The 21257-nt window shown below is 44.0% G+C and overlaps 1 protein-coding gene across 1 annotated transcript; it reads left to right on the forward strand.

Moving 5' to 3' along the window:
• The first annotated feature begins 30 nt into the window (after positions 1-30).
• LOC306937623 (zinc finger protein 335-like) lies at positions 31-19732 on the forward strand. The gene is made up of 28 exons (XM_079521498.1): positions 31-141; positions 1979-2172; positions 2542-2818; positions 2966-3043; positions 3172-4332; positions 4421-4603; positions 4698-4862; positions 5466-5715; positions 5900-6077; positions 6530-6642; positions 6761-6779; positions 6935-7051; positions 7206-7282; positions 7466-7626; positions 10071-10294; positions 11130-11229; positions 11413-11501; positions 12117-12379; positions 12535-12652; positions 14324-14515; positions 15611-15753; positions 16239-16378; positions 16537-16634; positions 16809-16895; positions 17186-17269; positions 17374-17433; positions 18315-18420; positions 18828-19732. The coding sequence occupies exons 2-28, from the start codon at positions 1981-1983 to the stop codon at positions 18938-18940; spliced, it is 4788 nt and encodes a 1595-aa protein (XP_079377624.1). The 5' UTR covers positions 31-141; positions 1979-1980; the 3' UTR covers positions 18941-19732.
• The last annotated feature ends 1525 nt before the right edge of the window (positions 19733-21257 follow it).

Below are 21257 nucleotides of genomic sequence, written 5' to 3' on the forward strand. Positions count from 1 at the left end.
TCATCCGGTAGGGCGAAGAACAGGAAGCAAGAGAGATACTCATGGCGCCCGACTAGAATGGAGCAAGAATTATAGCTTACAAAGTCATATTCCGTTCGGCGTGCCTACAGCGACGTTTACATTTCAACTCGCAAATAAACGGTAAGAGGAAATAACGCTGTATCTTTTGCCATTGACAGAAAACATTTTCATTTTCTTCAGGGACAGAATCTGGGCGGACTGTTGTACCTTCAGGCCCTCGAGGTCCCCCAGTAGAGCCTCTCAGAATGCCTGAGTGGAAATAATGGCAATGGCGGTGCGGAGCAGGCAGAAAGACGGACAGCTAGGCCTGCTTAAATAGAGCTAACTTGCCTGCTTAGCGAATAGCGAACCGAACAGTGTGTAAACTGCGATGTTGAGGTCGGAGGGTGAAGGTTTAACTTGTCAACAAGTTGACTTGTGTGACGCCGACGAGTCGACCATGTCTTCGTATAACCTAGAAATCGCACACTTCAAAACAATGCTGTAAAAATCGGAACATTTGTCTGTTTTCTTTTGCAACTTCATACATGATAAACAACATACTATAGCACAGGTAGCTAACCTCATTAGCTTCCATCAGCATACCGACCAAGAGAGTTATTACTCTGTGATGCAGGCAATCATCAAAGTCAATGTAATCTCGGAAATAAAAAATAAAAACACGGCTTAATCACGAGTTATGGCTGTGTCCCATTTACATTAGTTGCGGCAAGGTGAACTAATTTTAGATAGAAGACCATCGTTCGTTAGCCAAATGCAAATGGTGAACCCAATTCCAAAACAAACGTGCATGTAAATCAAATGTTACGTTGTCACTTGCCACAGTTGTCCTCGTTTTCAGCATTAAACTGGAGGAATATGACAATAGTATATGGCAGGAGGTGTAATTATTCTGTTTATGATTTCTACTATTGATACAATGAATCTACCTGGTTCATTTGACTTGATATTGGACATGATCACACAAAACTATACCTACAGTACTTGAAGTCATCCTCGCCCACCACCCCATGGTTTAGATGGAGACTGCTAGAGACCTTATAGATATAGATGGTCACCCAAATCACAACAATCACATATTCAAAACTGTACCTACAGTACTTGAGTGAAGTCAGGTCAGGCCCAGTATGTACATTAAAAGTGCTTAGCCTTGGATCAAGACTAGACTATCATAGATTAGACAGTGACGCATGTATCTTATCGATTTTGACATTCGCAAATCATAGATACACAGAATTGATGACTATGATAGATGTATTTTATTTATCATAGTCTTGATCCAAGGCTAAGAAGTGCTGTAGGCTAAGTGGTTTGTGTTAAGCTCTAGAATATTCTGATCTGTAATATAACTGCTATAGAGTGTTTAGTAACAGGGGTCTCCAGCTCTTTAGTAAACATGGATTTCAGGTTGGGATGTAATAATAAAGTTAAACCTGATAAATGGGTTAAACATAAAGTGACTTAGGCCTGGGCCATGGCTCAGCGGTCCAGGCACCCTGGCATGGTAGTCCAGTCTGGCAGTGTAATGCGGGTTTGACTCCCAATCCCGACGGCCTTTACTGCATGTCACCCCCCCCATATCTCTCCCCATGTCCTGTCAGCCTAATGTCTATATAATGTCTGCTAATAGAATAATTCAAACATAGAATAATTCAACAATTTACTCATAAAACCAACAAAGAGAGGGGTGGCCACCTTTTTGCCCATCAAAAACCCCTGCTAGTTGAAAGCTTAGGGCGGCTATGAAAAAGATTATGAGTTGGAACAATCTTACATGTTTTTGAATACTGGCACATGGTCGTACTACAGAAATAACATTTAAAACCGGTAATTCAGTGCTGTTTCATCTTGAACTATATAAAAGTACTGAGTGTGTGGTTTGAGGACCAACACAAAACTTCACAGTTAGCATATTATGCTCACAGTGATGTGGTGACTTATGTTGTTTTATGACCAGCTATGGATTCGGAGGAGATTGAGGTGGAGAGCAGCAGTGATGCGGGCCCCTCTGGGATGGAGGAACCCTCTGAGAGCGGCATGGGCATGGAGTCATCAGAGGCCATGTCTGCTGACAGCAGTGATGCTGCCTCCTCACAGACACAGGCCATAGTGTCTGACTGTCATGTGGGACAGAGCTCAGAAGGAGTAGTGGTGAGCATTTGACCCTACCTTGGTATAGGAGAAAGTGAGGGGGAAAAAACAACACGTCCAAACGTAGGCTCTGATCCCCATAAGTTAATACAGTTGGTCAATCATCAGCATGTTTGAACACTAATGCTTTATTTCCTGTTGGTTCAGATTCTAACGCTGAATCTTTCCTCTTTTTGCATGCTATGATTATTACACAATTATAGCTGACCATTGCACAGATTTCATCATCTTTAAAGACCTCAGACATACTCCATTTGTCTTGTGGGAGAAAAGTGGCAATACGCAACACTAATATATTACAGCGGAATGATCCGCTAAAGCACTGGGACATCCCTTCTCTGTGACTCAAGTCATTCCCTCTCTGCCCAGGTATTCATCCCAGAGACCAGCTCCAGCACAGATGTCAGAGTTTCGTCGGTCCACCTCCCTGACTCCTCCTCTGTGGCCCAGTCTACCAGTGTGTCCAGCGTGTCCACTGTGACCCAGTCGGTGATGGTGTCTGAGTCAGCCCAGGTGCTGGTCCACTCCAGTGCCGCGTCTGAGGGAGCCATGATGGTGTCCGACTCAACAGCCTCTACCTCCTCAGACCTGGGCTCTGCCATAGACAAGATCATAGAATCCACTATTGGTCCTGGCATCATGAATGGTATGGGTGAAGAAGAAGGCAGAAGTATTAGTTTTGTGATTTTTCAGTCTGTAGCAACATAGACTTTCTTTTTGATCAAAATGTCATAGGATTTCAGATGCGATATCTGTAGCGAATGGAGTAGAAATCTATTCAATCTATTTGTAGGATGCATAGCGGTTACCAGTGCAGAAGACGGGGGTGCAGAAACAACCCAGTATTTGATAATACAAAGACCAGATGATGGTAAGCTTTCACTCCCTTAGTTTTTTACCATCCATCCTTTTATTATGTAAGGCCCCACTATGCCTTTTGAAAATATTTAAAAGTTTGTGGTTATTAGTACAGTACTATATATTTTGCGTCTACTGCAGGTGCTCCTATGGTAGCCCACATGTCATCCTCCGCCCTGTCCAGCCGAATATCTATTGAGGCTCTTGGAGAGGGTCCTACCTCCACTAGTCTGGAGCAGGGAGACCTGCAAGGCAGTCTGGACCCCGACCAACCTGACGACCAGCCTGGGCACTCTGGTTATCCAGAGGACAGTAGCAGCAGTAGCCAACCTGACCAGCCCCAGCACTCGCACCCCTCCCAGTACATGGAGTGCAGTACTAATGGCCCAGACCAGACTGGTGAGTCATCTTCCTCTTATATGGATTGCTCCGGAGAGGAGCCCGACCAGACGCGGTCCCAGTCCGGGTTCCCCGACTACAGCGGGGGCAACTGTGACCAGGACCTGCCAGGTTATGTCGAATGCAGCGGAGCCGACTCCAACCCCACCAGCCGAGATCACTACGTGGTGGAGTGCAGTGCAGATTACCTCGATTGTGCGGTGGATGACGAGGAGCGCCCGCATCACTCACGCAGCTACATCGACAGCAGCGCTGACCACCACTCACAAACAACTCGGCAGTATGGATCTCAGTATGGCGGGGAGTGCATGGGGGCTGCAGACTCTGAGCAGCCGGGCTGCTCTCAGTACCAGGCCGACGATCAGGATGACGAAGACGATGATGATGATGATGATGATGATGATCAAAATCAGGACCCAGATCAACCACAGCACTCCCAACAGCAGCCCCAGCACTCCTGTTACGCAGACAACAGCAATGGTCCCGAAGGCTCTCTCTATGCTGATGAGAGCTCCTCTTCAGACCACCCCCTTGCAGACACCGTGGGCTCAGCAGGGCTTCCTGAGGGCCTGGAGTGCAGTGACAGCCAGTCTGGGCCTTTCATCAGCAGCAGTGGAACTTACACTTCTCATCCAGAGACTGAGGAAGCTTCACAGTGCTCTCCCAGTCAAGAGGAGCCCCAGGGCTCCCAGGGGCCTCAGGATGAGGCCGGCCTGGTAGGTGAGTCAGGGACTTCAGCGCTGGCAGAAATCAGTGGAAACCGACCCCCAAACCTGGCTGAGTTGGAGGAGATGATGGAGGTTGTAATAGTGCACCAGTTCAAGTGTAAGATGTGTCCGTACAAAAGTTCCTCCAAAGACACCCTCATTAACCACATGAGAGACAGGCACTTCAGACCGGCAGGTAGGGTTACTATGGTGGCATAAGGAACAAAGTACACATCATTTGGAATTTTGGATTATTGGTTGTGGTACTGTATTGGTCATTTCAGGGGATCCTTCAAAGAAGCGTGGGCGAGGACGGCCCCCTAAGAGTGAGACCCTGGCCCGCCGACAGGCAGAACTGAAGGCAGCAGAAGAGAGAAAGGCAGTAGTAGTGAAGACGGAGGCCCCTCAACAAGCAGAGGAAGAAGAAGACGATCTTGTGGATTCTGGGGCTATCGATGACCCGGAAGGTCTGTGATGACAAGTTGAGCAATCAATCATTCACTTACTGTATATTAATGACTCGAGTTTATTGATCTCTCCCTCCCCCCTCTGTTCATCCAGAGGACAGTGACTATAACCCAGCAGATGAGGATTGCAGAGCTAGACCACCGGCCATTCTGAAGAAGCCACCTCCTCCCATCTCCTCATCATCTCATGGGCGTCCTCGACGCAAGGTGGGCCGTCCCAGGAAGTTTAGCCTTGTGGAAGAAGGCTACAATAGTAAAGGTGGGTTGTTCCAACAACATGTCTGAATAGCTAATCTTCAGCACCATTGGACCAATCAGCGTGCCACTTGTGCACACTCCCAGTAGGCAGAGGAAGGCCCTCTGCCACACATTACACACTGCATTACAACCTTTGTCCAAAACTCACAAAAATCGGTAGACTGTATTTGAAGTCATGTGATCAAGATGTATTAGATTTATCATATTCTATTCTTATTGTCTGATAACTGCCTTCCAAATTTTGCGGGCCCTATAGGCAGGCAACCCGGCCTGGCGGAGACACTTTTCTATTTGACATTATTCTTAATCTTATTAGCAATGTTTATGTGAAGCATTTATAAAGTTATTATTATTATATAACTTGAACCTGGTGGTCCTGCATCCAAAAGAGAAAGGAAATGCAATGTGAGATACAAAATTCATGGACAATCTACAAGTTAAATCAAACTACTTCCCTGTCCTGTAAGTCAGAAACAAACGGTAGTCAACTTTAGCTTGCATGGGAGCTTTGAAAAGGCTAAGATTTGCATTTTTAGACAGACAACCTTTACTGATATTTCCTACTTCACTCCATTCTTTATTTCTATATTTGTATGTGCTATAGAAGCAGAGAGTGCTCCTAAGAGGTTCAGGATTAGTGTGGAATCTGTGGATGCTGGTGCACCAGAGGAGGCCAGCTCATCTGCTACCTTGACCAATGGAGACATAATAGAGGTAGCAGTAAGCCAATCAGACTCTGAGAACAAAGACCCATCATCAAACACAGAGCCAAACGAGGAGTTCTTCCCCAGGAAACGAGGTCGACCATCTAAGAGGTTCCTTCGCAAGAAGTATAGGAAATATATTAATCGAAGGTAAGGATCCAGTTATACATAATGAACAACATTTTACAACATGATAATAAACATCACAACAAGTGTCTCACTGCGCCAGCATTCTCAGTGTGAATTTCAATTTATCCATTCGTAAATCTGAGAGAATGACTCTCTCAGAGTTAAATTAACACAGAATTTGACTGTGTTGTCAACGGTTTTCCAGTCGATACTACAAATCCCTCAAACCCCTCATGAGGCCTCACAACTGCTGGATCTGTGGCTCACGGTTCCTCTCCCAAGATGACCTACGCTTCCATGTGGAATCCCACGAGGGCAACGATCCTGAGCTTTTCAAGTGCCTGCAATGCAACTACCGCTGCAAACGCTGGTCTTCACTCAAGGTCAGTTAAAATGTCTCTATAGGCTCGGGCCGGCCTAGTGGTCCGGGCACCTAGGCTGCTAATCCAGCCCGACAGTGTGTCGCGGGTTCGACTCCCGATCCCAACCACATGGTCTGTCTATGTCTCTCTATAATTTGGGCAACCACTCACAGGTCATTTAACCCATTTAGGCCTGACCTCAAAATTAAAAAAAAATCTTCTAAATCCTCCAGTTTTCTAAAAAAAAATAGCAGACCTATAAGCTCGTAGCGCGCCACTCGGTGGCGCACTATGAGCTTGTAGATCTGCTATTCTTCAATAGCTAAATTATACCATAATGTTTAAAACACCAAAAGGGGTTCCTGCCCAAAATGGGTTAAGGACACAAGTCATTTGGATTATTTCTGGTTACTTATGGTCACGTCACGTGTTTCTATAATCTATATAAAACATTCTGGTCTGTATTTCTTCAGGAGCATATGTTCAACCACGAGGGTTCCAAGCCATTCAAGTGTGATGAATGTGACTACAGTAGTGTCTACAAGAAAGATGTCCTCCGACATGCAGCAGTCCACAACAAAGAGAAGTGAGTGCCTCAAACTAATTAAACCGAAAACGGTAAATATGCTGGCTTGAATATGGAAAACAGTGCCCTCTAAAGGTTGTCAGTTATTGATGCAAGCCTTCTTTTCTTCTATTCTCAGGAGAATAAAAACTGAGTTGGTAAGTCTGGAAGAAATTCTGTTTTGATTTCTAGTTAGAAACATCCATTCCATGATAACCAATGACTATCCGGTGTGAGACTTAATCCCACCTTTAAAGTAGTCAGCCATGTGCCTGTCATGCTTTAGTAGCAGTGTCTGCTGCTTTCCAACCAGGTGCCCAAGGTCTCCCAGTTCCCGTGCCCAGTGTGCCACAGGGTGTACCCCATGCAAAAGAGACTGACGCAGCACATGAAGACTCACAGCGCAGAGAAACCTCATATGTGTGATAAGGTTAGACATCAAACAATAAAGAAAACATTATGGTGTCATTAATGGCAGAACATTTCACAAAAATGTGCATGGCTAATAGATGGTGTTGTAATAATAGATGCCTCTAGTTCCTCTCTTCTAATCTCATGTCTACATTGCTTTATTGTCTTTCCAGTGTGGCAAGTCCTTCAAGAAGCGGTACACATTCAAAATGCACCTGCTAACCCACATTCAATGTCTTGATGACAGCAAGTCAGTATTCATTAAACATTGTCAATGACTTAAAACCACCTTTTTCATTACTGTTTTTAACCAATTGAATATGCAGTAAAATCCTCTATGTATTTACAGAGGACACTAATATTAACATTAACTCTTTGTAATTAACACTGAGTAATTAACCGTGTACAAATGTCCGGGTGCTTATATTGCCAGGTTCAAGTGTGAGTACTGCGACTACATGTGTGACAACAAGAAACTGCTCCTCAACCATCAGCTGTCCCACACCAACGACCGGCCCTTCAAGTGTGACTACTGTAAATATTCCACTTCCAAGGAAGAGTTCCTGGTCTCCCACTTAGCCATCAAACACACTGGTCAGTGATGCATAAAATGCTTTATTCAAATTACTCCTTTTTGCATTTTGGTATTGTTCTTTCCTGTCTACTAAACTAACGTCTATTTGACACATAGGTACACTATAGGTACACTTTATTTCTTTTTTTGTCAAAACAATTGAGAAATTGAAAGAAGCACCTATAAAAAAGAGCTATTAATATTGAAATATGGGAAATTGGGACGTAAAATAGACAAAAAGACTGACTGACTGACAGGAAATGCACGATTCCATTGTTAACTGTGACCTTCGGTCGCAATAAATATAGCTGCAAACAGCTATAAGACGGGCCCAAAAGAAAAAAAGCTATACGCAATATACACAATGAGCTACACTATAGTATATAAACATCTCCACAACAGGAAAGAATATAGAACAATTAAACATAAAGGCTTTCTACATTAAATACCCCGACGTGGTATGATACTTCCAGAAAAAGGTTGGGGAACGGCTGGTGTAGAGGGGAGAAAGGTTGGGGAACGGCTGGTGTAGAGGGGAGAAAGGTTGGGGAACGGCTGGTGTAGAGGGGAGAAAGGTTGGGGAACGGCTGGTGTAGAGGGGAGAAAGGTTGGGGAACGGCTGGTGTAGAGGGGAGAAAGGTTGGGGAACGGCTGGTGTAGAGGGGAGAAAGGTTGGGGAACGGCTGGTGTAGAGGGGAGAAAGGTTGGGGAACCGCTGGTGTAGAGGGGAGAAAGGTTGGGAACGGCTGGTGTAGAGGGGAGAAAGGTTGGGAACGGCTGGTGTAGAGGGGAGAAAGGTTGGGAACGGCTGCTTCAGTCGTCTATCACAGCGTTTGGATCGATGGTCGGGGTCTCAGTGGCCGTTCACCTGCCGATGAGAATCACGGCGAGGAGCATGAGGAAGATGGCCACCGTCCCCACCACTCGCACCACCGTCACCACCACGTAGAGATGAACAGAGGAGGCTAGCTGGAGGGAGGAGGAGGACGTCGTAGCACCAGGTGGTGATCCGGTGGATGCATCAGATGGAGGTCTGGTTGGTTGGGTCGGTGTCTTCATGTCTCCTGGGACGTCAATTTTTATCTTCACTTCTGTCTCCAAAGTCACCTGACATGTGAACTTGTTGGTCAGGTCGTGTTGGCTGCTGGTCAGAGTGATAGAACATCCACGGCTCTGAGAGTTGTCTATAATCAGGGTGTCGTTCTCATTCATCCAGCTCAGAATGCGATAAGAACCACAGTCCATATGGTTTCCAAACAGAGAACATGTCAGTGTCTGTCCAGTCCCACTGTTTCCTCTGGTGATGTTCAGTACAAACAGATCAGTCCGTTTGTTGTGTCCTTGTTTTTGTTCATTTATGAATTGTTGGCAGGTATAAGTACCAGCATCTTCAGCTGTGACGTCTTCAACAGTCAGATAATAGCAGTTTGTGTCCAAACTCATTCTCATTGCTTTAGATTGGTGTAGATCCCTTGTAAACAAACCATGCTCAGCCACTTCAACAGCTTCGTTGTCATTTCCGATATAAATCCACGTAGTATAACTACAGCCAGTATATCCAAGTGGTAATAATAACACGTTAGATGACAGACTGACAGTGTCTCCAGATCTCTTGTACAGGTCTACTCGGTCCTCTTCCTGTAGTAGGGTGTTGTCGACTCCAAGCAGCAGAATTAAAACCACTTGTTGAATCCATTTCATCCCAGACATTCTGATCTGAACTTTTGGCGTCTGTCTCTGAGCTGTCTCTCCGGGCTGCCTCCCTCCCTGTCTCTGTAAATGTCTCGTTGAGCGGTCTCTCTATCCGTCTGTCTCTCTGAGCGGACTCTCCTTCTGTGTGTCAGTCAGGCTGTCAGTGAGGTTGTCTGTAAACCAGGCAGTAGTGTTGTGGTTGAAGTCAGTTCCTCAATCATTAGACATTCTGCTGAGTGTTTCCTGTGAAAACCTTCAGTTCACATGCAGAAACACGTTAATGTCTCTGTATTTAGAGGCCTCAAAAAGAAAAAAGCTATATGCAATAGACACAATGAGATGTATAAACATTTAAATTATTTCACAAGTAATAAAGAAAAGTCACACTTGTGTGAAGTTAGGAGCGCTCTTATCATCATAAATCATCACATTCCTTGCTCAGCCAATCAAAACATCACAAATGTGGTACACAGAAAGCTGGGCAGCCAGCTTTGTGTGTAACCAGAGTCAGACTCCATCTGCATGTATGGAAATGTGATTTCTTTGATGTGGCCAAAAAAAGGCCAATCATATCATAACAATTTACTCAAGGTCAGAGGTCTTTTGACGAATGAGTGTGAGCTTCAGTTCCTGAGGGATTCTCACAGCCCTCTACCATATTGCAGAATTTCGTGAAGAACGATGGCTCAGAACTGCCCAAACTGCTAAATGAGATCAACCCTAACACTGCCTCGTGTCATCATGCATGTGTTGTGTGCCCTCTCCCGTACAGGAGAGAAGCCCTTCTCCTGTGACATGTGCCACTTCACGACCAAGCACCGGAAGAACCTGCGTCTGCATGTCCAGTGTCGCCACCCGGAGGCCTTTGAGGACTGGAGCGTCGCCCACCCCGAGGAGCCCGTCAGGAGACGCAGGAAACCCTTCTTCACACTGCAGCAGATACAGGAGCTCAAGCAACAGCATGATGACACGCAGGAGGGCCTCCAGAATACTATTGTGAGTCCATCAATTTATGGCAGCGGTGGCCGAACGGTTTGCGGAGCGGTCTTGATACCGGAAGGTCGCCACTCGCCAGTTCGTATCCCCGGACCGGCACGTTAAAATTACCACCGCTGAAGTGCCCTTGACCAAGGCATTGAACCACTACCATGAAATGTTCTATGAGCAGGGCCTGGCTGTAAACAAGTATCTGATGCTTAGTCCAGTTACCCTGGGTAAATATAGTAACTTTGCTTTGCTTTATGCATCGCGCTTTCGTGTGTGTGTGTGTGTGTGTGTGTGTGTGTGTGTGTGTGTGTGTGTGTGTGTGTGTGTGTGTGTGTGTGTGTGTGTGTGTGTGTGTGTGTGTGTGTGTGTGTGTGTGTGTGTGTGTGTGTGTGTGTGTGTGTGTGTGTGTGTGTGTGTGTGTGTGTGTGTGTGTGTGTGTGTGTGTGTGTGTGTGTGTGTGTGTGTGTGTGTGTGCGCAAGCAAGCAGAGTCATTGGTCCAACATGCGGAAAACGACCAGATTAACGTTGGTGAACATGCGTTAAGGTTGGAGAACATGTGCTGCTCCGTGCTTGCGGTTATGGTTAGGTTAGGGTTTGAGGTAGGTTGTCGTTGTCGGACCAATGACTAGTCGGAACTTAGTACTGCGTGCGTCTGTCTCTGTGTGTATGTGTGTGTGTAGTGTGGTGTGTGTGTTATTGCTGGGAGGTTAATATATATATATATATATATATATATTGGGGAGATAAATGAAAACTTTGTTTTGCAGTGTAGCAGTATTTCATTAGTATTTCACTAGTATTTAATCTCATTGGGGATGTTTGCAACTGTTTACACCCCATTAGGTGGCAGTGGATGCAGTGACACTACAAGCCATGCAGGGCATGGAGAATGCCTCAGTCACCCAAGATGCACTAGGAAACACCACCATCATTTATGAGACTGGTTAGTGTCAGATCAGCTGCATATGTGATCGGCTGTACTCAGAAAATATTCTTTCTTTTCATCTCTAGAGAAAATGACACAAATATGGCATATTTGAATGAACAGCACCGTAATGTTGCCCCACTTAACAATATTATCATAACAAGAGTTAATAATGGAACTTCTCTCCGTGTTCTCCTCAAGCTGACTCTAGTGACCTGTCCGCCCAGAATGCACTTGATCTACTGCTAAATATGAGCAATGCTCGGGAGTTGGTGGGAAATTCACTACAGGTACGTAGTAGTACTACATTGCATTCTGTTGTAGGACGTCAGTCATTTAGGCCGGGGAAAACCCTATTTAACATTTTTGATTAAAGGTTTGTTTAAGTTAATATAATAAATTATCTTTGTGGATTTTTCTCTCCTGCTTGGATAAAATTGGTTTCCCAACCTGACAATGACAGGGTGGCCCCTGTTACTGAAGCAACACTACTATACTTAACATGATTGCACTTGATTGTCAACAAAGCCCCAAGATTTTCTGCAGCCGAGGACTGCTTGTTGGTTCACTGTGAGCTCACACATTCACACGTCCCCTAGGTGGCAGTATTGTTGGTTCACTGTGAGCTCACACATTCACACGTCCCCTAGGTGGCAGTATTGTTGGTTCACTGTGAGCTCACATATTCACACGTCCCCTAGGTGGCAGTATTGTTGGTTCACTGTGAGCTCACACATTCACACGTCCCCTAGGTGGCAGTATTGTTGGTTCACTGTGAGCTCACACATTCACACGTCCCCTAGGTGGCAGTATTGTTGGTTCACTGTGAGCTCACACATTCACACGTCCCCTAGGTGGCAGTATTGTTGGTTCACCTTGAGCTCACACATTCACACGTCCCCTAGGTGGCAGTATTGAAGGCAGATGGCAAGCCCCTGGAGGAGGGTACCTATAGCGGGCTGACCTCGACACCAGGCCAACCGCAGAAGGTCGTGACCTTCCACGTGTCGGAGAATGGCGCGACGGTCGTCCAGGAGGCCTACGAGGAGGCCCCATCTGAAACGGGCGAGCTCACCCAGATTGCTATGGAAGCCTACGAAGCTGGAGGGGAATTTAACGTGGTGGAGCAGGCTGCTGAAGAGATTCACAGCACTGACCCTGGCTACAGGTAATGTTTAATGTATACTTTGTTGAACGACTGTTTCGCATGCCGAAAATGGCTATTATATCGCTCACATAACCATGCTTACATGCTATTTATCTCCCTGTCACCTTCATGACATCTTGGCATTAACAAGTGTATGATTGCTGTGTTTTTTACAGCAACGATGACAGCAGTCCATCTCAGCCGGCTGAGGTCTCTGAATCAGAAAGCCTGAAAAGTGAACAGTACTATGTAACCTCAGCGCTCACAGACGCTGGTGTTCTACAGCAGGTGGAGGTAATTAAGTCTTACATTTCATACATTTAGACCATCCATTTGCATGTTGAAAAGTGGGTGAAGAGTGGGACCGTTATTAGTTATAGGTTATTCATTCTTGTGAACTATATGCTGCCCTTTTACTTTCACTTAAATTGATATATTACTTACTTTACTACAAGCCATAAAAATGTGGATTTGAATTATAAAATCTCTTCTGCCCATCAGCAGTTTCTTGGTCTCACTCCGTCTGGTGATAAACTTCCAAGCATTGTGTTTTCCACTCAAAGTACATTTTAATGGGATGGTCAACTGGAACACGGCAATGTGCTTTCTCGTAGATGTAGTGGCAGTAGGTGGGGGAGGTTGCCACTAATATCAAGTTAAAAAAGGTTCTTGTTGAAGTGTATGCCAGGCTCAATTACAAGTGCACATTGTTTGACTGCCAAGGCACACAAACTAGCTACTCTGTTTCTTGTTTACGAGTTCACTGCTGTAATTTCCAGCCAATTGTTGACCAATGATTGTTGTACTTGCCCAAGGTGAAAGTAATCCTCTGCATTTGAAACCGTGAGGCATGGCCAAAGCATTTCCAGGGGTACCCAGCCAAAAACGTTGAGAACCCCTGCCCTAGAGTACGCTCTACACACCGATATGTCTTTTGGTGTGGAACATGTGGTTCTCCCCATGTGTAAACATGTGGTCCTCCCCGTGTGGAACATGTGGTCCTCCCCATGTGTGAACATGTGGTCCTCCCCGTGTGGAACATGTGGTCCTCCCCATGTGGAACATGTGGTCCTCCCCGTGTGGAACATGTGGTCCTCCCCATGTGTGGAACATGTGGTCCTCCCCATGTGTGAACATGGGGAGAAGATGCAAATTCTCCACAGAAAGGCCCCTTTCAGGTTTCAACCCGGGACATTGCTGTAAGGCAACAGTGCTAACCCACTGATCCAATGTGGCAATCCTCCACTATACTCCGGTCCTGCCCAGTGAATCACAACAAAGCAAAGCCGAATAGAGTCCTTTGAGCAGAATTTCAATATGCATGGATTGGTTGAATTGGTTTCGTCCAAATGTTGGATTCCAAATGTTATTGTTATCATGAAAAGGGCTTAACGCTGAGTTTTACCCAACATTCACTCAATCAATGTCTCAGGTAAATACTATCCAATATCCAATGCTGAAATTAATTTAATGATTTATGCTCTTTCCTCCCTCAACGATCACCAAGGTGACGTTGAGCAAGGCATTTAATTCAAAGTTCTGGTGAAATAGCTCAGTGGCTCTGAGGTGAATATGGAATAGTGTCACACAGGGTGGTCCTTTACAGGGTGGTTTTATCTGTACTCGGTTAACCGATTAAAACATTATTTTATACACTTTGGCTATTCAAAAATCTGTGCAAATCTTTGAATAGGCCACCTATACAGTATATATTATTTGAAAGCTAACATTTTTAACTCATATCTTTGCTTCTGGAGGTCCTTGCTGGAACAAAATATTTTGAGATGGGGGTCCACGGCCAATTACATATACTTTTGGGGAAAAGGTGTAAGCACCATTGATATTGAAACATCAGTTTTCCCATAAAACTGATTTTAGAAGACATTTGTAGAATCGGCTTCAGGTCTTAATGGGTTAACAGAAGACCATCACCATTTCCTGCCTGTGTTTTGTCTGTGCCGTCAGCTGAGCAGTGAGGCTCCTACCTCTCCCTCCATGGGGAGCTCCCCCAGTGCAAAGAGGTTCTCCTGCCGGGTCTGCATGGAGTCTTTTCATGGCCGCTCTGACATGGAGAACCACAAGAGGGCGCATGTGGACACCACCACCTTCAAGTGTAACGACTGTGACTTCGCAGCTTCCTCCTGGGCTGAGGTCAAGGTATGTCGCCACACAGCCCAACCTGCCCCTTAACAAAGGCTCGCACAACTTTACATAGTATCACGCATAGTAAGTCAAGTCTAACCTGGTGTGGTGACTACTCATTATATAGTAGTAAAGTTCTGTATTGCTATGCTACCCAGCAAGCACGGTCAGGACCTGGACGAATTAGTGACGTCTCGATTGGGTCCAGATCAAGTCAAACCAAGACTAGTCAGATCGGGCCCAGAATATCACCTGATTTCAACAAACATAAATTCTGCCCACTAAGATGGACGTCCCTGGATGAATCGGAGAGAGTGCGCAAGCAGAGCGCGCAAGTGCTGTAGACCGCTACAAACTTTCAAATCTTAGTCTCACATATTGAATTATTAGGCTCCAAGACTCTCCAAGACTCCAAAAGCTCATATGTCCATATATGTGTACATGTCTATATGTATGTATATGTAGTTTTCTGAGTGGTTGGTGGTATAATGTGATCGGCTGGGTGGTTTGATGCGTATGTACTTGACACTGGAACTTATCATCATTACGTCACCATCGTCAACCAATTATACCCTGGCATTGGTACATAATCTTCATCACGATTCACGGAAAACATACCTGCACGGTCAGCTTCCGTATGACATCATATCACGTGCATTCTAAGGGACATTGGTACATATCTTCATCACGTCATGGGACATATGCTTCGTAGCGTGACAAAAATACACCTGCACGGTCAGCTTGGGGCCAGCATTTGACGTCATAACATGTGCTGGCCCCAAACACGCCCATCGTAGCACCTGGCCGAAAACATGACTTGCGCGCTCTGCTTGCGCAAGTAACTAGTCAGATCTGGCCCAGAATAAGCTATATTATTTCAACTGTTGAAGACGTCCTGGAAATGACTTAATGATCATCCCCATATGGGCTGTGATCTGGCCTAGTCCTGAACGTCACGGGAGTCACCGGAGGACGGCATCATGACGTCATTTGGCTCCCTGGGTATTGTAGCCCAGCATGAGATAAAACAACTCATCACTTTTGCAATGGGGGCTGAAAGAGAAGGCACTCGCAGTGTGTAAAAATGTTGAACCAAGATCTTGCTTTTAGGACCACATGGAGCTGCACTCCTACCTACGCCCTCACAAGTGCCCCGGCTGCAGCTTTGCCTCCAAGAACAAGAAAGACCTGCGTCGACACATGATGACCCACACCAATGAAAAGCCATTCTCCTGCGAAGTGTGTGGACAAAGGTGGGACACAATGTTGTTCTAGTACAGAATTGTGAAAAGTAACCAATGGTGACAATACATTTCATGATAGGCCTTTGCTCTGGATAAAAAATACATACATGAATTATAGTAAACTTTGACATTTTTACCATTGAGCCGGGCCGGTTTGTAAAAATGTTTGTCAGACCCTGTGTCTTGTTGAGACATGACCTTTGACACCATCTAAATGTCTCAATAGAAGAGCAAGGAGACCAAATCCAACCACCCCAATTATATAAGTTATATATTGTATTAAAATACTCATACCATACAGATTTGACAAAAGTGAGGCTTTAAATAGGTCCCTTTAGAACAAATGTTACACTTACACAACATGCTTCTCACAATAAAATTGATTCATTACACTCCTACTAATAGCCACATTAACGCCAAGAGGATGTCTGTTTTAGGTGTTATTGAATAGCCTTGTTGATAGCACAGCCGTGGTTTTCTGTCTCCTTTCTCAGGTTTAACCGTAACGGCCATTTGAAGTTCCACATGGAACGTCTACACAGCCAGGATCAGTCCACACGCAAGACCCGTACCCCCGGCTCTCAGCAGACCATCATAGTCAACAGTGATGAGGAGGCCCTGGCCACACTACAGTGTAAGGAGGATACTCATTTATCCAATGAAAGATTATATATATTATTTAACTTTCTAACTTAAAGACATGGATTGTAGGTTATGAATGAACCAGCATAAACGTTACTATTTTTTTTTTAATTTAATGCGATTGCGTATTCTTTTGTTTGTGCATTACAGCCCTGCAAGCTGGTCAGGCAATAATCAGCCCAGAGCGATTGCAGGCCCTCGGCCAAGAGCACATAATTGTAGCCCAGGAACAGGCACTGTCGGACCAGGTAAGACAGTATAGTGCATCATGGCACCCACCGTGTAGTCTTCCTAGTAAAGGGGAAAACAAAAATAAAAACGATACCCACACTATTTGCAAATAATTTCCTCATTAAATTTGATATATGTGGGAACTGGGAAATCATGTGTTTTAATTCATATGTACTCCTTGTTTTGGTCAGGAGGATGGCACGTACATTCAGCAGATAACCACTTCAGACGGACAAACGATCCAGCATCTAATGCAAGGGGACAACCAGGTGGCTGAGGTACATTACAGGCCCATTTGGACTCTGAGCTGACGCCACCTTTACTGTTAACCCATTTTGACCTGAGATCAGATTCTAAAAATGTCTTCTACATCCTGACAGTTTTCTGAAAAAGCTATGTCAAAAATAGCAGACCTACAAGCTTGTAGCGCACCCACTCGGTGGCGTGCTATGAGCTTGTAGATCTGCTATTTTTCAATTTCAATTTTTCAACACCAAAAGGGGTTCCCGCCCAAAATGGGTTCGTCATCCTTATTCTCTGCCTGTCTGTCTCTCTGATCCCATCCCAGGTCCAGTATATCATCTCTCAGGACGGCGTGCAACACTTATTACCACAGGAGTATGTTGTGTTATCTGACGGCAGCCACCTACAGGTGAGGCTAGCGTGGCATGTAAGAAGGCCTTTCAAACAAGGAAAGAAATGTGTTTGAAACTTACGTAACAATGCTCAATTTTAAAGTGTCCTTCTGCCCACCAGATGCCAGATGGACAGATCATACAATATGAGCATGACGGGGCCTTTTTGCAAGAGCAACAGGTGAGCCGGGTTTAAACTCCATTCAGTCAGTATAGGTTTGTTCTGAAAATGTTAACTTTAATAACTTTGTCTTAAACTTTAACCTTAACTTTAATAACTTTGTCTTGAATGTTCAGCCTTTGTGAACATCCTGTTTGTCACATTTGCCCTGGGAAACGCCATTATCAGAGATAAACAGCTTTCACTAAGCCAAATAGATTCCAGAGAGATTCTTGGAATCACCAGTAGATGGCGCAGAGGCAGCGCTGCCGCCATATGTGTCTAAAATATAAACGCACAGTATATGAACCTAACCTACACAGACAAACTGACAGAAGCCTGAGTGCAATGTTGTGCAATCCTCTATCTTGCCTTTGCTCTGTTGATCTCCCATTCTGTTTTGTTTCCTTCAACTGACTGTCCTGTGTATTTTGCATCAATATAATGTTATTTAAATATGCAGATGTCTAGTCTAGTCTACTCTAATCTACCAGTCAGCAGAGATTGTGGCTTACTTACTGCACTGTAGTAACAGTTTTGTTATGTCATGTCATTTGTCTTCAAGTAAAGTCAAATGTAATTGACTTTACAGCATGACTTTTTAATCTGTTTTTTATTAAGCAACCAAATGTCGTGGGCGCTGGTTGTTGTAATGGGATGAACAATTGAGTGTTGTCTCTTGTTCTGGAATCTCTTTGACTTAGCTAGCTAGTCTACAAAACATGTCCGTAAGATTTGTATTTATTTTTTGCTAGGGGGGTGTATACAGCTGATAGCAGGCTGACAGCACTTTTGTCTCATAGCAACAACATAATGTTGTAACCTATAGAATGCAATGGAGGGGAAAAAAGGAATGCATTTGAAGGCTGACTTTGCTCCATGTCACTCTGTTGATGTTTCAGATCGCTGTAAGCCATGATGGTCAGATCCAGTACTTGCCCATCAGCACGGAACATCAGATAGTCAGCCCTGAGGACCTGGAGGCTGCTGCTCACTCTGCTGTCACAGGTTGGGTCTCTCACTCAACTGATGAACATTTTAAATGTAGAATTATCCCCCACCACAACTACTGTACAGTAGCCTACATACGTTTTGCTCATGTTACATTAAGTTATGTGTTACGTTATGTTATATTGGGGGGGGGGGGGGGGGGGGGGGGGGGGGTTGGGAAACCTTGTTCGGGTGGATTGATGTATGAGAAAAGTGGATTCCACATGAACGTGGTCAATAGTATCATAAGCTCAAATCCCTAGCACTGATTTATGCAACAAACACTGTGCCAACTGCCAACAGTCATTTGTATCCGGAATATTGAGTGAAGTGCCCGTTGGAAAGAATACCCACAGCATCAGTGTTTTAAAGTGTTTCTTGTCATTTAGTTCACTGACCTGGTCCATTCATTGCCTGTCCTACAGCAGTAGCAGATGCAGCCATGACTCAGACGCAGACCGTCTACACTGAGGCTACACCTGAACAACTGGAGCAGCTACAGCAACAGGGCATCCGCTATGACATCATCACGTTATAGATGGAACTCGACTGGGATCAAGTTGCTGGTCTGGGTCTAGGGTGGTTATGGAAACGGTGCATGCATGCATGTATGTGTGCGCACAAATTATACCGGTACAAGGAAGGCAGGCTCTAAACCGGATCACACTGGTTGATTCGGAATGAAATCCTGGATTTCAGGTACTGTGGAAAGCCTGGTGACACAAGGTTAGATGATGGAACAGATTCTAGAGCTTCTCTTGCTTTTGGCTACCTGGTTGCTGCTATGCATACTGTAGCAGGATGAATCACAGCTTAAGAACCTCTGAGCCGATAAAGTATCAGTGATCTCTGCTTTGGCATTCAGCTACCTGACGCGACGATGATCGTTTGGATGGTATCATCCATTTGAGTATTGTTTAAATAAACAGCTTTTTTGTATATTTAGAATATTGCACCCATTGCTTCTAATTTAATATGGGCTGTGCATTAAAGAGTTAAATTAAAGATTGGTATACTGTAAAATATTGAAGGTGATCATATGCATTAGCTGCTTTGACTTGCAAGACAGTTGTTTAAGAAAATTACATGGCAAATGTTACATTTTGGAGGAGGAAAAGGATATTCAAATGCAAGGCAATGCAAAGTGAATGTTTATTTTTGAGCTGTAAAAAGAAACTTGTCCGTTATAGAATGCTGCAGCAAAATTTAGAAACTTGTACATAACTTTTTCAGTTGTCTCCTGTTCCATGATTGAGTATGTTTGACTTGGTTGGTGAATGCATTTGAATAAGCTAAACGCTTACACCAAATAAATCGCTATTAGTTTGTTTACATATGTTATTTAATGGTTGTAAACTTGATGGGACAATAATTGATATACATCCGTATCCGAGTATAATATATTTATATAATCAATACCTTGATTATGCAGACCTTGTTTGAAGTAGACGCTGTAATAGTCTGGCAGAGTTCTGGGGTGGGAAATAGGGTCTAAATTGGTTGTATTTATAATTTTCTTATTGGTCAAAAACATTATGTAGATTCATGAAACCGCCAGCTAACGACCATTCAGCATTGGGTAATTTGACCATAACTCTGCTCTCATTACAAAAGTAGACTGGAAATTTCTTGACACAATTTAAGTTTTTATAAATTGAAATCTATGCCTAGTAAGAGTGAATGGGTTTTTCTAAAGGTGGTTTTAGGTCATTCAATACCTTAACAATTTTCCAACTGCTGACCTTTGAGAATCTTTCAGCATACGGTCACTTTATATACACATTAGAATACATGGACTTTGGTAGGTATTGCTAAAATTGTAAAAAGGCATGTTCTGAATATTTCAATTTCCAACTGTACTCTAGTACAGTGAGTTATTCTCCAGATTATCATGTATCAGGACTCAGGAGGGAGAAGTGATCTGATCGCAAAGATGCAGGAGCAGAAAGCATTGGCGAGCTAGTCAGATGACTGGAGGTTTCATCTGAGATCAGCCTAATGAAATGGAATGTATAGCTGGCATCACATACTTTACACTTTTATTGCTTATGGTATTCACACTTTTATTGCTTATGGTATTCACATGGTACTAATAGAACAAATATCTATGTATAATTGTCCCAATTTATATGGCTCACCGTTAGTCAACTTCATCAGAATATTCGGCTTGTATTTGCTTTGTTTTCTCATTATTACACATTGACCTTGGCAAAATATTGTGCAAGCCAGATGGCTGATCCACATGCCCCGGTTTTGCATGGAGTTTCTACTGCACAAGCACACACACACTGCTTCAAGATTAAGTCAGTTTGTCGATCTGGTCGATGGGATTGTACTGTAACTGTCTGGAGGACTGTCCTCTCCCACCCATTTTCAGTGAGATCAGATTTTCTTTTACAAGTGAAGTTTATAACAGATGGTCTTTGTGGGGTTCTCTGATGGATGTAATTTGCACCTGAAAATTCATTTTCTGTTAACTAAATAGCTGGAGAGACAGCGAGACCAGAATGTGGAGCTTTAACATTTTAACTAAACGCTTAAACACAAAATAACTGAAACAGCTGTTTCCAATAGTTTCCATTTGACCAAGTTGACATATGACAATTAGACATAATTATACTCTATATCAGTGTAGCCTTGGCAGAAATGTGAATATATTTATATATATATAGGTATGGGAATTTAACCCAAGGAAATCAATTAGGTTCGTTGTAAATAATGGGAGCTTCTCAATGCTTCTCAAGATAATCACATATTTATTATAAACCAACCAAAATATCAGTACAAAAAAAGTTATAATTTAATTAAGCAGGTTATACAGTATAATTTAATATTATAAGGGTAGGAACAATTAA

Source organism: Electrona antarctica, assembly GCF_951216825.1.
Source record: "Electrona antarctica genome assembly, chromosome: 2".
Taxonomy (NCBI): domain Eukaryota; kingdom Metazoa; phylum Chordata; class Actinopteri; order Myctophiformes; family Myctophidae; genus Electrona; species Electrona antarctica.